The sequence below is a fragment of the Sinocyclocheilus anshuiensis genome, unplaced genomic scaffold (assembly GCF_001515605.1).
Source record: "Sinocyclocheilus anshuiensis isolate Anshui unplaced genomic scaffold, SAMN03320099.WGS_v1.1 scaffold93, whole genome shotgun sequence".
Lineage (NCBI taxonomy): Eukaryota > Metazoa > Chordata > Actinopteri > Cypriniformes > Cyprinidae > Sinocyclocheilus > Sinocyclocheilus anshuiensis.
In genome coordinates this window covers 1,377,833-1,393,772 of record NW_015539852.1, presented here as the reverse complement: position 1 = coordinate 1,393,772, position 15,940 = coordinate 1,377,833, and the positions used below count along the sequence as shown (strand labels likewise).

Here is a 15,940-nt window from a genome sequence, read left to right as displayed (position 1 = left end):
TATTATTTTTTTTAATAAATTTTTTTATTTTTTTTTATTTTAAATAATTCCAGTCTCGCTCGAGAACTCCGGTCTGACGCACGCGGGTTCTTGTGTATTTCCTTATCACTTCTCGTGTGTGTTTTGTTGTGAAAATCACAGACCATTTGCGGGCTATATATATATATTTGAATAATTACAGTCTCACTGGAGAACTCCGGTCTGACGCACTCGGGTTCTCACGTTATTTCCTTATCACTTGTCACGTGTGTTTTGTTGTGAAACGTAGTTTGGGGACCAGACAGAGCTGTCGGCGATTCTTCCTATTGTGAAGTCATGAAATGTGAAACCCCCTGTCGCCGATCCATCGTGCAATGTGAACACAGCAGCAACTGAATGCTACCGCAGATAGTCACGCAGTGTGAAAACAACGGCAATCCGACTGGTTTGAAAATCATGCAGTGTGAACTCGGCATTATGCTCACCAAGTCTGCATTTATTCGATCACAAATACAGTTAAAACAATATTGTAAAATATCATTATAATTTAAATTAACTTTTCCATTTAAATTGATTTTTAATGCAAACTAATCCTGTTTAGACAAAACTGAATTTTTAGCAGCCATTACTCCAGTCTTCAGTGTCACATGATCGCTCAGAAATTAATTCAGATATTAATATTAATTCAGAAATTAATCTAATATGCTGGTTTGGTTAGAAAAGAAAGAACAAAAGAAAGAAAGAATGAAAGAAAGCCAAAGACAGAAAGAAAGACCGAAAGAAAGAAAGACAGAAAGAAAGAAAGAAAGACAAAGACCGAAAGAAAGAAAGACAGAAAGAATGAAAGACAGAAAGAAAGCCAAAGACAGAAAGAAAGACAGAAAGAAAGAACGACAGAAAGAAAGAAAGAAAGACAAAGACCGAAAGAAAGAAAGACAGAAAGAATGAAAGACAGAAAGAAAGCCAAAGACAGAAAGAAAGACAGAAAGAAAGAACGACAGAAAGAAAGAAAGAAAGACAAAGACCGAAAGAAAGAAAGACAGAAAGAATGAAAGACAGAAAGAAAAAGAAAGACAGAATGAAAGAAACAAAGACAGACAGAAAGACAAAGAAAGACAGAAAGAAAGAAAGACAGAAAGAAAGAAAAAAAAAGAAAAAAGACAAAGAAAGAAAATAATAAAGACAGAAAGAAAGAAAGAATGAACGAAAGAAAGATTTTAATATAATTATGAATGGGATGGTAATCTATGTAGCCTGCATGTAGGTAGTTGACTTGGTTTTGAGTCGGTGTGTATCAGAGAGGATACACTTGAAATGATATGATTGGCTTTACCTACGTCAGGTGGGTTTGGCAGCCGGGGGTGGAGCCCCACCCAAGAGCAATGACTCAACATAGGTCAGTGCGCTCTGCATTGACGTCAGGCAGTACCCTTCCTCTCCGATCAGATACCTGTAGACATAAGTAAACACTTCATTAGCGCTTCTGCTCACAAGGGAAAACAAGATCTCTTCCACTGAGGGTCAACTTCAAGTGAACCCATTTGCTAATGAGACTAAGACACGAGATCAAGCTGAAGCCAAGAGCCAGTGTGTAACATGTTAGGGAATGTGATGAGAGAAGAGAACGTAAGGGAGAAATGAAAGAAAGATAGTATGAGACCGATCATTCTGTTCATTAAATGAACTTTGCTCAAACTCAATCATCATTTTGCACCCTCAAGTCATTTTAAACCCGTGCCATAAAGTCATATTTGATTTGAGACCTGCTTGAACTGCAGATTATCAATAAAAGGCTTAAATTTGTATAAAGAACAAAAATCTCTCATATGATTTAAAGCGATAGTTCACCTAAAAATGAACATTTGCTGAAAATTTACTCGCACTCAGGCCATCCAAGATGTGGAGAAGTTTGTTTCCTTATCAGAACAGATTTGACGAAATTCAGCATTACATCACTTGCTCACCAGTGCAGTGAATGGGTGCCGTCAGAATGAAAACATTACAATAACCCACAAGACTCCAGTCCATCAATTAACACCTTGGGAAGTGAAAAGTTGTGCGTTTGAAAGAAACATATACATTAATGCGTTTCAACTTTAAACTGTTGCTTCTGCTGCATGCCTGATCTGATATCTCTCTCCCGATTCAGATGATTACTTTTTCACTGGAAAAAGCAATATTATGGATAAAGGACTATTTTAGCCAGCAGCAATGGTTTGAAGTTGAAAATGTCTTGGATACGCAGCTTTTCACTTCACAAGACATTAATTGATTGACTGGAGACTTGTGGATTATTGTGATGTTTTTAATCAGCTGTTTGAAACCTCATTCTCACAGCACCCATTCACTGCAGAGGATCCATTGGTGAGCAAGTGACGCACTGCTAAATTTCTGTTTCAGATGAAGAAACAAATTTTTATATCTCAGATGGCCTGGGAGATGGACCATTCTTTTAAGTAGCTTTTGACACTTTTGAATCCTGCCACTGCGGACAGTTGGTGAAAACTTTTTGTAAAAAAGAGCAGCAAGTTTAGAACGACATGAATAATGACAAAATGGCCTTTTTTTGGCGAGCTATTTCTTTAAATCAGTCTATACATATAGTCCAAATGAAAGGAAACCTGTTAACTGTGCCTGAGAAGGAGTACACTTCCTATCACAGCTTTCCTCACACGCTGCAGAGAGTTCCACCCTCAGTTCCAAGCCACCGAGCAGCATAAACATCTAAAGAGATTTTATTTGTATTTTTATAGGGAGAGAAAAACCCAAACCAGAATATCCCCAACATTCCTTGTTAAGTGCCAATCTAACCAGCCTGTAAAAATGTCCAGTTTTATACTGATAAACAGAGCTCAGGGCTGTGGTCTGAGTAGACACGCAAGAGTACAGCGCAGGAGGGGTGACATGAATACCCATAACGCCGCTCAGGAAACAGGTCAAGCGGTCACCTAAACGAACCGAGATCTCACTGTAGTGATATCCTCTGCTCAAAAAAAAAAAAAAAAAAAAGATAAACATGAAAGATGGCATCAAGGTTGAACTCGCATCACCAATAAGTACTGTAATATTTGCTTATGGATTTATTCCAACATGTTTAGACCGGAGGGTATTTTTCTAGCTGACATATTTATGCACAAAATCTGAGACAGTGCAATAGATGGCATTTCGATTATTGGAAACAAGTGAGGTCGTGTTCTGTCGATACATGCCCAAATGACAGCGAGACTGGCACTTAAAAGGATATGACAAGCCAAATTTCCAAACAGCATCATCTACCCCAACATTTTCAACAACTGATGCCAAAAATTTGACAGACTGTCGATGGGTTTTAGAGGCTGTCTGAGTGAGATATGCCATTTTCTATTGCATAATATTTAGTCAGGCTGGAATTGCAGATCTTTAACCCATTATAACAATAACATTTAACTCCCAGCCATAGAGGTATCAACTGGACAATCTTTTACAATTTGTGTGTTTGCTTTTTTATCTGATAGTCTCATGCCAAGTCTAAAGCTAAGAACTGGATACACATAAACTACCATTCAAAAGTATCATAAGCAGCACAACATTGATAAGTAATATTTTTTGAATTCCAAATCAGCATATTAGAGACTAGAGTAATGGCTGCTGAAAATGAAGATTTGCCATCACAGGACTAAATTACCTTTTAGAACATAGTAAAATAAAGTTACTTTTAAATGGTAATATTTCACACTATTACTGTTTAACTGTATTTTTGATAAAATAAATGTAGTCTTCATGAGCATAAGAGACTTCTTTAAAACCATTAAAAATATTTTCCCATTGACCATTCTGTGGTTACTTGCCACTGATATCACATGCTAATGGTCACTTCATTCTTTATAACATCTAAATGTAAAAAGAGATTGACTTTACAAAAGAACGTTACAAGACATGGCCTGGTGGGAGGCACATGCGCAGTAGAGTACAGAGTGTGGGTTCATAACTGCAGAGAATAGAAAAGTTACACAGCACTTTATATTGAAGACGCACCCCTCGTGAATGAACTCTTCCAATGCAGCACATTCAGACACCAGCTGAGGCGTTTCACTGCGTAAAGCCACGAACGCCAGGATGGGCAACAGGTCATCGGCACCACTGAGAAAGACAAAATGGGAAAAAATGTAAAAAATTAGATGAAGTAAACAAATAAATCCAATTAAATTTATTGGCAAGATAAGCCATTCTCAGGAAGAACAGATAAATCCCATGATTCGTGCGTTGGAGGGACGTTTGTGTGAGAAAATAGCTGGGTGTCCCCTTTCCTGCCGGACTGCAGGACACCTGATATGTTTCATACAGGTGAGAATAGCTCTGCATACCATCATCATCTCTGTTCCAACACAGTTTCTGCTGCTATCAAAATAACGCTCATACAAGGCGTGCTGGGATGACGCGGCAGTTAGCTTGTTCAAGCCTGTATGTCAAATTATGGCAAAATCAGAGCACATGTTGAAGAGCTTTTTCAGTGAGGGCAAAATTTGACTGAGTTTAACGATCTGAACTTGAAGGGTGATGACGGTAAAGAAATTTGTTGCAGAAAAAAAAAAAAAAAAAAAAAGGCAAATGCATGAGCTTTGTAAGAAACAAAAAAACAAAGATGTATTATAGACCAATATGCCCCCTCTAGAGAAAAGACAAAAGAATAATACTGATATATATACAGAAGGAAACAGCTATATAAATTTAAGTGTGAGTGAACGTAATCCAGAAAGGAGGAGAAGAAAGTGAGCGAGAGACAATGGAACAGAACAACCGAAAAAAAGGGTGAGAATGGCTAAATTGTTCATGTTCATGCATGCATGAGGACATTCATTCTCCCTCACAACCAAACACAAACTTAAAAGCAAAACAAAGGCAGAATGCACCTTGGCTGTGCTACCAGGGCAAAATCAGGTCAAGTCTCACAATGACACATTTCCTTTTGGATCGCTGATGCCTTTATAGCATAATCATTTTTAAACCAAAGTTCAAGCACGGGATTGAAAACACCCAAATAATGCTAACGAACCAAAACCGTTGGATTTGGAAAGCAACTGTACATTGTTCTGGTAAGAATAAACAAACATACGAAAATTGGGGATGGGCAGTATGACCAAACCATCTAACTGCAAAATCATAATTATATAACAATACGGCTTTCAAAAACAAAAATAAAAGGAAGCTTTAACTAGATTGTATTGATAATTAAATAAATTAAATAACTGTATATTATTTCAATTATTAACAACAAATTAATAAATATAAAAATAAATACTCAAATATAATGTAACTACTTAACTGCAGAAATTAAGTCATTTTTAACAACAAATATTACTATTATTAAATTCATTTTTAAACAAATTTAGGGATTTGCGATTCATAGATTTTTATTTTGATTTAAATCTTGGCTTCCAACAATTAAAACAAGATAATTGAGGTAAACGATTGCGCCGCAATTATGCTTACACACCTTCCTTCACAGCGGTGCAATTTTGTTCCTCCTTAAAAGCCCAAACTTAATGTCAAAATTGTGTTAAATAATGATTTCAATAAAGTTAATTAAAAATAAATAAATAAAACTTGACCCTCTAACAATTGCACTCTCTGTTCTATTTTTATTCTACTAGTATTCTTTTTATTTATTATTAAAAAAAAAGACCCTCTAACATTGGCATTCCCTATTGTTTTCCTATTCTTTTGACTTTTTATTCTAAAAAAAGAAATCACCCTCTAATCCTAGTGTTCTCTATTCTTTCGACTTTTCTTTTGATTTATAAAAAAAAAAAAAAAAACCCCCTCTAATCCTAGCATTCTATCTTTTTGTTTTCCTTTTATTTATTATAAAAATAATTTTTTTTTTTTTTTTTTAAACCTTGTTATGTGTACTTCATTAGACTAACCGAGAATTGTCACAGCATTGACATTTTATTGCTCTTTTGTTGGTTTTGACTGCTTTTATTGTCCTCATTTGTAAGTCGCTTTGGATAAAAGAGTCTGCTAAAGGACTAAATGTAAATGTGAGCAGTCCTATATACAAATATGATTGATTCAAAGGCGATACTTGTGACAAGACTGTCTGCACTGGACGCTTCTGCCTGTAACACAGCCTGCTTTGCCCCTGATTTTTAAATTATGTCACCACAGATATATTGAATAGTATAAATAGTAAAACAATCTGCACCAGTTGATACATTTCTACACATTTCACATCGGCTAAATGTTCTTTCTTAAGAGAAAAACACAATTGTGAGTCATTGTAAAAGTGTTGCAAGACAGTGCTCTAACAACAAGCATCTACATCAGTCATGGGGCACCAAACCGCTGAGCATGTGCATCACCAGCGAGCCACCGCTCTGCAAACTGTGATGCAAAGAGACATGTAGATATGACGCAAGTGTTCATTCTACCCTTGCTTCCTAGAATGAAGCACGAAATCAAGAGAGAAAGATGAACAGGCAGCTTGTTTTGATGGGTGTGGCAGGGCCAAAGGTTACAGACATCAGAACGGCCCACATAATCTCCCAGCGCAGAACGCTAGCGTGAGCTCGCACTTTAACCGTCAAGATCGCAGCTGAGACGGGAGGAAATTTAAGATGTTTTCCAAAAGAGTGGAGCAGAGGCTGAGGTCTGTGGGAGAATTACCACAGAGGAATCTGAGCCAAGTAAATTCACTCCGATAAACCTGAATAAACCCACATATTTAAGAAAATGTGTGTCATCAGGATTTTACTCTGGTTGAACACACCCGTTCTTGCTGTAAATCCAGAATTCAAGAGTTTTACAAATTAGAGGAGCTGGCCAGAAGCTGTGTGAACATCTCATCAACTAGAACATAAGCAGAGCCGCAAGACTCTATCTGCAATAGATAAGGCTCACTTTTGGTTAGCATTACTGCATCAATTTGACACTCAGACCCTCTCTCAAAGTGCATCAAGGCCAAAGTCTGCTCCAGACAGGGCGACCCACTTAGAGAGGAAGTCAGCTCCGAGCACCCCGCGGGGGCCAGAGGGTCAAGACAGAACCCCTGCTGAGCTTTGGCCTCCGTAAGGTCTGATGAAGTCTGACACAAGGCCAGCGGACAAGCAGGAGATTGCTCTCAGGACTCTGAACTCCAACATAAAGTTCCTTCATGACTCGTTGTACTTTTTTGAAAGGACAGCAAAAAGGATGGAGCTTCACAGGAACATAATAGTTTTTATGTTTAGACTTGTGCATACTCACATTGCTGCTGATTTGGGTGGAGGATCATTTTCTTGCAGGAGGCGGTACTCTTCAGCACAGCCACAGATGATTCGTAGAGTTCTCACTGCAATAAAAAACAACTGAAATCAAAAAAACAATAAAAAAATAAAATAAAAAAAAGTGTGACAGGATATAGGTGTCTGTTCAAACTGTAAGGGTACATATTAGCATTGATAAGCACTCTTAAAGGGATAGTTCACGCAAAAATGAAAATTCTGTCATTACTTACGCAACTCGTTGCTGTCTAGGGTGGGTATGAAAGCTCTCGGATTTAATCAAAAATACCTTAACTTGTGTTCCAAAGATGAATGAAGGTCTTACGGATTTGAAACGAGATGAGGGTGAGTAATTGATGACAGAATTGTCATTTTTGGGTGAACTATCCATTTAAGATTAATATGCAACAAAAGACTAATATGCACCCTTTAGGGGTAGAAAAGGAATTCATTTTCAAACAATATCCAAAAGGTTACATTTATGAACACCTTACGTAAAGGAGCTCATAAACACCTTCACATAAACAAAAAAGATTTATCAAAGCATTATTTTATGAAGGAATAATCATGACATCATCTCAATTTCAACGGTCAAAACTACGTTATCTCAACTTTGCATTTATCAATTATTACAAATCTAAATTTTCACTGTCATAATATTGACTTTTCATCTGAGATAAGTCAAAATTATGCATCTAATAAATATGACTTCGTATGTTTATTTTTGACTATCAGATTTTTTTTCCATTTAGTCTTTTACAAAACTTACTAGTCACAATTATGGCTTCTAAATTCATAATTATGATTATTAAAGCATGATTTTTAGGTGGCAGAAATTATTTTCTATAATGTTACAATACTTTCTGCTATCCCAACTTAATACAGAGATAGCTAGAAGTTTGGTAAACCTGTTTGAAAAGCTTTTATTTTTGCAATTCCGTTTGGACACCAAGGTCCTGTTTAAACCTTAATGTGTTTTTAGTGATCGAATATCTATCTGATTTGTTAAAACGGTTCCATTTACACTTGGCCACATAAATGTGTCTCTGCAAAAAGGACATAAATCCAATCTTTAATTTATAAATCCGAACTGCAAAATTAAGTTCACGTCAACAAAAACATATGTGCTGTATTGTATTCATCATCAGCTCATTTCAAGATCAAAGACCGCAATAGGGGAGAGCACGGCATCAGCACTCGTAAGAATTTAGTCTCACTAACTTTAATGAAAATGATTGTGTTGAGCTTCTGCAACTTACTTTCAGCTTCATTAGCAGAAGTTTGCACGTTGACTTGCTGAAGAAATATTCAGCTACTCATCTGCAGCGATGCGTGTTGCATTAGCACTGTTATATCTGGCTATGACGTCATATAGCCTATAACACGCTTTCACATGTTTTTTTGTTTTTTTTACATTTGGGGGAGGAGTAACATTTACACGGGGTTTCAACAACCAGATGCATTTACACTTGTCCAGGTTCGTCTGGAATGCATCCCAAACCACCTCCTGAAGTGGTTTGAGTGATCGGATTTAAATCAGTCTCTAAAGCATTTTGAAGGGCATAGCTATCCGATCAGAGAAAACGCTTGAAGTGACCAGGTGTAAACATGCCCTAAAGTGACACACTGAAAGGGTTTGTGGTTTCAATTTATGCTCTTACCAATACACTCCAGTTTCTTCTGAGGACAATAGTCTCTACACAGAAGCTTCAGCTCCTGTACCGCTGACTCGTATGGATAGGAACCGTGCAGCACAGCTGGGTCTCTTGGGAACAATTTAGATGGAACACCAACAACACCAGGCGAAACATTATGATGAAGACACATGCTGCTCTCAACAGCCAGCTCCCGTTCTCGATGCACCTTCCTAAAGCATCACAAAAAAAACAAAAAACGCACAAGACATTTATATGCAATTTGCTAAACCATACAGCATCTAAGAAAGTGCTCTGATGACTTTGCGAGCAGTTGTAAGGAACGATGGTTATTTTCAGCCATGCTCTAACTAAAGAATAATGCATATGATACAAATTGACAAATTGAGTTGGGATTACTGAATTTTAGATTAATAGTGCCATCTACTGCTCAGTGTCTAGACAATTCATATAATGATTCAACATGACTCAGCTAACTCTGCCATTCAAAGTAGTAATTTGAATATTCTATTTTTGAATATGGAAAAAATTTAAATTTCTTTGTATTTATTTAATTAAAATATTGTATTTACTTCACATAAGTAAAATTGAAAAAATAACTTTTAAAAAATCTTTTAGATCCAAATCTGTGCAACAGGGGATTAACCCAATTCTTGTTATACACTAGTCATTAAATAAATTAGAAATGAATATTTTTATTAAGGATGCATTCAACTGATCAAAAGTTACAGTAAAGACATTTATAATGTAACATCAGATTCTATTTGAAATAAATGCTAATCATCTATTCATTTCCACAAAAACATTAAGCAGCACAACTGTTTTTTTTATTAAAGAAATGTGCCTGAGCAGCAAATCACCATATTAGAATGATTTCTAAAGGATCATGTGACACTGGAGTAATGGCTGCTGAAAATTCAGCTTTGCCATCACAGGAATGAATTACATTTTAAAATATAAAAGTTATTTTAAATTGTTATAGGACTTCACAATATTACTGTATTTAATCAAGTAAATCAGATTTGGTGAGACTTTTCAAACGTTTTTCAACACGCACACACATTTTTTTAAAGACAAAAAAACTCAAACCTCCAACAATTATTTTGTGACTTACCTAAAAAGTACCAAAAGAGGGCACCAAATAGGGGTGAAGAAGACTTCCTCTATACTCGCCACACATTGGTCCTTAGAATTCGCAGTGTTGAGACATTCAAAAGAGAGAAGACACAGAGACAGCAGGCGATCTGTTTCACAAAAAGATAAATCCATTTACCATAGACAATCAGCCAACTAGTCCATTTCATAAAAGGATCTTTTTACAAACACGTTTATGGTGGATTATGATGCTCAGGCGTTGGTTACACCCTGACGCAGTATAAACACATGATACAACCATACAGATCCCACTGCACTGACTATAACGGGATTTCTAAAAATGCTGAACTCACATGTTGCACTCAATCACACAAGAACAAACACTTATTTACCGATAGCATTGTGGATGTCTTTGACGATGGCCTTCAAATGTTCCTTCAAAGCACGCTCCTCAAGATGATTAATATGAGATTTGAGGTCTATGTGTGTTGTGTCAAAGATCACATCAGAGTTCGTATCATCACCACTGTGAGAAGGAACCCAGTCCAGCTGAGTAAGAAACTTCTCTAGATCCTCAAAAGAGTTCTCCCTATCTGTGGAGACCAGAGTTGAGGACTCGTCCAAGTCGTTCTCGGACTTTGTGTCGTTGGCGTTGAGGTCGTGGGATGGGGAAAGGGAGATGGAGGCATCAGATAAGCTGTGTGTCATAGCAGATTTGAGCGGGCTCTGCTGCTGCTGCGGAGAGATAAAACTGTCGAACAGGAGCAGGCTTTGGGCACTGCGGGAGGGCTTTAAGGGCAGTGAGCGACCAGGCGCTGTACTCAGAGGAACACACTGGCTCACTATAGGATACAGTCTGTTATACACCCGATACTGAAGCCTCTTCAGAAACTTCATGACTGGATGGTCTGGGTAGCTGGGATTGGAAAAGAACCAGATGACATAAGATATGGAAGAAACACTTTTATGCTTACAGATGATCTGACAGCATGAACCTACCTGAGAAGACATGAGATTAGACCTGAAACCAGCATTGGATCATTTGGATTCTTTTTCAGATTAGCTTTCCAAATTTTTGGCCATTCCTATGATAAAAATTAATAAAATCTTTATTTATACATTTGTGTACATACACTAATGTTCAGTCAGTATGATTTTTTAAAAGAAATTAACACTTTTATTCAGTAATGATGCATTACACTGATTAAAAAGTGACAGTAAAGACATTTATAGTGATACAAATAATTTCCGTGTTAAATAAATGCTGTTCTATTCATCAAAGAATCTTGGAGAAAAAAAAAAGCAGCACAATGGTTTACAACGATGATGATAAAAAAATGTTTCTTAAGCACCAAATCTGCATGTTAGAATGATTTCTGAAGGATCATGTGAAACTGTAGAAAATTCAGCTTTGCCATTACAGGGAAAAAAATATTAAAAAAATAGTAATATAGAGAAGTAATTTTAAATTGTAAAAATATTTAATAACATTAATTTTATTACTGTATTTTTTTGTATTTATCAAATAATTGCAGCCTTGCTGAGCATGAGACTTATATATATATATATATATATATATATATATCTTACCAAACCTAAACTTTTGAACAATAGTGTAGGTTTACCAGTTAAATTTGCGGTTGCAAAAATACACAAAGATATTATTTAAAAAGCTACAATATACATAAACTTACATGATCTTGCTCATATTCAAGCACACTTGCATACAGAACCCGCTGCTCTTGTTCCTCAGGTGTCATGGTCCCACAGGTCGCAAACCTCCTGCAAAAACACACAATTGCATAAGCCCAAATTAACACATAGCATAATTCAAAAAACTGTTGGCATTACACAGCTTAAATGTGTTTACATAATTCCTTTGCTATTACAAGGTATTATGTCATGCACAACACACAACAAATATGAAACAGGCAAAACTCATAATACTACATTTGCAAATAAATTGTCAGCTAAACATCTTCATATGGCCTATGGGTCAAAAAGGCTCACCTGTTGGCTTCTTCCTGCAGCCTGAGTCTCCTTTCCTCCATTTTTCTTTGAAGCTGCATGAGCTCAGGAAAATTCCCAAACATTTGAACAATTACCACACTCAGAAAAAGCTATCAGCAGAAGGCAAACCTTGCTCACAGCACATTGATTAAACATTCACCCAACACACTTAAAGTTTGGTTTTTGGTTTTTCACATGTGAAAAACCAAAAAACAAACTTTAAGTGTGTTGGGTGAATGTTTAAGAATGAATGAATGAATTAAGAATGAATCAGGTTTCACTTAAGCTGCATTAAATACTTCAGAGGTCACAGAGGTGTTGACCTTCCAACCCTAAACCTTTCTTCACAGACACTTGTCGTGACACAAGCATCTCAAAGTTCAAACATTGATGAACTTAAAATAGACATCAAAAACCCTTTGATAATCTTATGTAATAACCTCAACAACAGCATATTTAATTGACAGAAATTATTGATGGAAAGAAAATAGACGTAACAGATTCGATTGGAAGAACAATCCAATTACGGCCACCAGATTCACAAACGACTACATTTTAACACTTGTCCAATTCCAGGCTGATTTTACAACAGAATCTTAATGCAATGCATTTAGGTGTAAAATCTGAAACCAGATCGTAACCAAAGCCACAGCTCAAGAAACTATTAAGGATACTGCATCTTGCCTGGCTTTTGCTATTTTTAGATTCTCCATCATCTGCCTCTGGAGTGAGAGGGTCTATAATAAGAAAAAGTAAAAGACCAGTGTTATACAAATAATTATTTCAGTTTCAACTTTATTAACATTTACTCATTGGAAGAAGAAAAAACTTTAGAAAGTTACATGATAGTGCATATAGTTTTAAACACATAATACTGCAGCTTTAAATGAGGTCAATTAAACAAACTGACAGCACACTAAATATTCAGAAAACCTCCACCATATCCACAAAAAATAAATTACTTCAACTGGCCACCAGTTCTTCCCTAAATGTAAATCACACATTTGCACATAAACGGATTTAAAATGATCAAGTAGTGTGTCAAATGAGCTAAAAGTCAAACATTCAAAAAGTAGTGCATTAATTAATATGAAGTTAAAAAGCAGCATGCATAATGCAGAATTAGCCAAAGCAGATTAGATGGGCCATATGACAGCATGACAGTATCATTTATCAAACTTCAAATATTTGAATATACTGGATCATATTATGCATTGGATTTTCAGACGGCAAAGATTCATTGTAACATTTTTAGCATACCAAGTACGTACAGTTTGCATTCAAATTTATACGATTTCACCCCAACCCATAAAAGGATTTAATACGTAGTTTGAGAGGCATCGGTTATCTTGCTTTGTCACCACGCAAATACATAACGTATATAATATAATATATGGCAAAACGAACCTTCCAGAATGTCTTGATTTTTTTCCAGTATATACGGATATCCATAGGAGTTTCTCCGCGTCTCCGGATCATTCTTGAGAACTGGACAGCACACACTGTTTGTGTCCCACCGAACAACATTAAATTTGACCCGCCACCAAAAACTTAAACGAAAGAACTTACCGTAGAATTAAATGCGATATTGCTCATTAAAACTACGACAGTGTTGCGATAGCGACCTCAAATTATTAAATACGAATTGTCTTTGTCTGCGTGCACGGCCAATCTATCGCTCTGATCCCCTGACTGGCTCCCAAAACCGTTTTTACAGTCTATGCCAAAACCACAGCAGGCGTCGCAGCGGTCGCACCACATGGACGTGAGTTTAGTGAATCGCGCAAAGCCATTTAAAACAGGAGGTGTGGCGTCAGATGCGTTCTACGCATGCGCGCAATAAGGTAACAGATCACGTGCGTAAACGTCAAAGAATAAGTTCATTGTTTACAGATTTTCCACACACAAATACAATTTTATACATATTATGAAAACTCTGAAACACAAGGTGGAAATAACCACAAAGTGAAATATTTTTAATTGCCTTTTGTTTCCGCTTCCTTTTTTCATTTTTTAATTTGTATTTTTTTGCAAATACTTTTTTCTTTAGAATTTGTTAACAAATAAAAAAATATGAAGGACTGTTTCCTGATCCTGGTAGAGTAGACTACAATGCCGGCTGTTCTGACTCACAGATTGTAAGTACGTTTTTTACATTTAAAGAGTTTTTATATTTGATATTTTTTTATATTTAAAATTTAATTGACACAACCAATAAAATCTTTAGAATCAGCTGTGGGGCGGAGTTTGCACTGAAGTGGATTCCGGGAAAAATTGCGCATGCGTGTCATGTGCCTGTCTGTCAATGGGAGGAAGCCACGCCCTATTTTGGAGCTCCCACTCCGTTTTGGAGTTCCCGCCTCCATTTGGAGATCTCCGGGCTGCAGTTATACCCTTCTTGGCCTGACAGGGCATCATCACAATATGGTAGGGGCGTAACATTTTATGTGGAAAATAATGTGTTTTTTTTTAACCTTAAACCGCATAAACACATTTCATTACACCAAATACACAAAATAATGTTCTTTTTAGCAACATCAAATGACCCCTATAAGTTTTTTTAGGGCTTCCATTTTATTTATGCATGCATGTATGTATTAATTTATTATTTTCCTAGAGTAAGCATACATAAGCATACTAATTTTTTCCAGACTTACCAATGAGGTTTTTTGTGTGGCCTGACCAGGGGTAAGTCTTGCCAGTCGAGCCTCATAATTAGCCTTAAGTTTCTGGTTGAGACGTGATGCTTCCTCAATAGGCGTTAATTCCCTGTCACACACATACAAAACTTCTTATTGTGTACATACTGTGCATTAGGGACAGTGAGACTAGAAAACATGATGTCCTATTAACTTCCTTCATATGGATGCAGAATAGATTTGTTCTCAATCATAAAACAGATAGCTTTAAAAGTTCAATTGAAGGGGTCAGCGGTCAGTGGAAGTGCACATAACTAATTGTGTGAAACGTGGAGCATCATGTGAACCATTATTATTTTTATTTTTTAAATTACAGTGATGAACAACCAAATATTTATGGTTCTGGACTAGATTTCTAGTTTTCTTTTGTTTTTTTTAATAAATTATTTACAATAGTTTTTGTTTTTGTAATTTGAAAGCAAAAGCTTGCAGTTTTTTTTTTTTTTTGTCTTGGTCTCTTTTTCTTGAAGAGGCATCATCCAGATAAAATTAAACGTGTTGACATTATTGCTTTTTGCTTTCTTAAATAACTTTATTTGAATAACATCCATTAAAAATTAAGGCTATGAGGCTATTCTGTATCTTGTTAAACCAAGCATATTGTTCTTTGATAATCTAATTTAATAAAACAGGGGCATTCATTATGGAGCAAGTTAAAGTGAATTATAACACTTTTATTTAATGTAGAGCTCTGAGATGGTGAGACATAATTTATGAAACATTATTTATTAGCCTACAGAATTATATAATAGTAATGTATTGTTTTTTAGTGTTATTTAATCTTGTTTTTGTTTGTTATCTTGTATGTTTTTGTATATCACACTATAATTTGGGATCCAGATGTGAACGATCAATGGATATTGGGACTGTACCCATCATTATGTAGGTTCTCCTACATTCTGCTGTGATGTATACAGCGGTTATTAAACTCAATATCTCACTGACTTACTTTCGGTTGTCTTGTAAATCCATTGACTGAAGCTTCTGAAAGACTTCAGGTGGCAGGAAGGGGGAGTCAGTCTCCCCTCCCTCAGAGAGGACTCTGCGATGTCTGGTGGGCTGCTCTTTACTTTGGGTCTCAGAAACCAATGCAGATGCATTAGGTGTATCTACAGGAAGAGGAGTTTTGTGTAAACTGAGATACACTACCATTCAAAAGTTTAAGATGTGAAAAGTTAAATTTTTGTTAATAATTAATAATTTTATCCTGCAAGGATGCATCGAATTGTTCAAAACTGACAGTAAGACATTTTGTAATGTT

The 15,940-nt window shown here is 36.1% G+C and overlaps 1 protein-coding gene across 3 annotated transcripts in view; it reads right to left on the bottom strand.

Moving 5' to 3' along the window:
• Positions 1-15,724, bottom strand: part of LOC107684672 (VPS9 domain-containing protein 1-like) — a 17,513-nt gene extending 1,789 nt beyond the window's left edge. Inside the window, exons 1-13 of one of the 3 annotated variants that reach the window (XM_016480993.1) lie at positions 13,593-13,821; positions 13,550-13,559; positions 13,388-13,468; positions 12,655-12,717; positions 11,981-12,033; positions 11,665-11,752; positions 10,970-11,055; positions 10,363-10,886; positions 9,990-10,119; positions 8,882-9,087; positions 7,204-7,288; positions 3,994-4,098; positions 1,313-1,429 (exon numbers count right to left, since the gene is read on the bottom strand). In XM_016480993.1, coding sequence (XP_016336479.1) covers positions 1,318-1,429; positions 3,994-4,098; positions 7,204-7,288; positions 8,882-9,087; positions 9,990-10,119; positions 10,363-10,886; positions 10,970-11,055; positions 11,665-11,752; positions 11,981-12,033; positions 12,655-12,717; positions 13,388-13,459 — 1,524 coding nt within the window. In that variant the 5' untranslated portion in view covers positions 13,460-13,468; positions 13,550-13,559; positions 13,593-13,821 and the 3' untranslated portion in view covers positions 1,313-1,317. Of the gene's footprint in view, positions 1-1,312; positions 1,430-3,993; positions 4,099-7,203; positions 7,289-8,881; positions 9,088-9,989; positions 10,120-10,362; positions 10,887-10,969; positions 11,056-11,664; positions 11,753-11,980; positions 12,034-12,654; positions 12,718-13,387; positions 13,469-13,549; positions 13,822-14,637; positions 14,750-15,628 lie in introns of those variants that run through there. The other 2 variants (XM_016480991.1, XM_016480992.1) reach the window with 2 other exon arrangements.
• Positions 15,725-15,940: the final 216 nt, after the last annotated feature.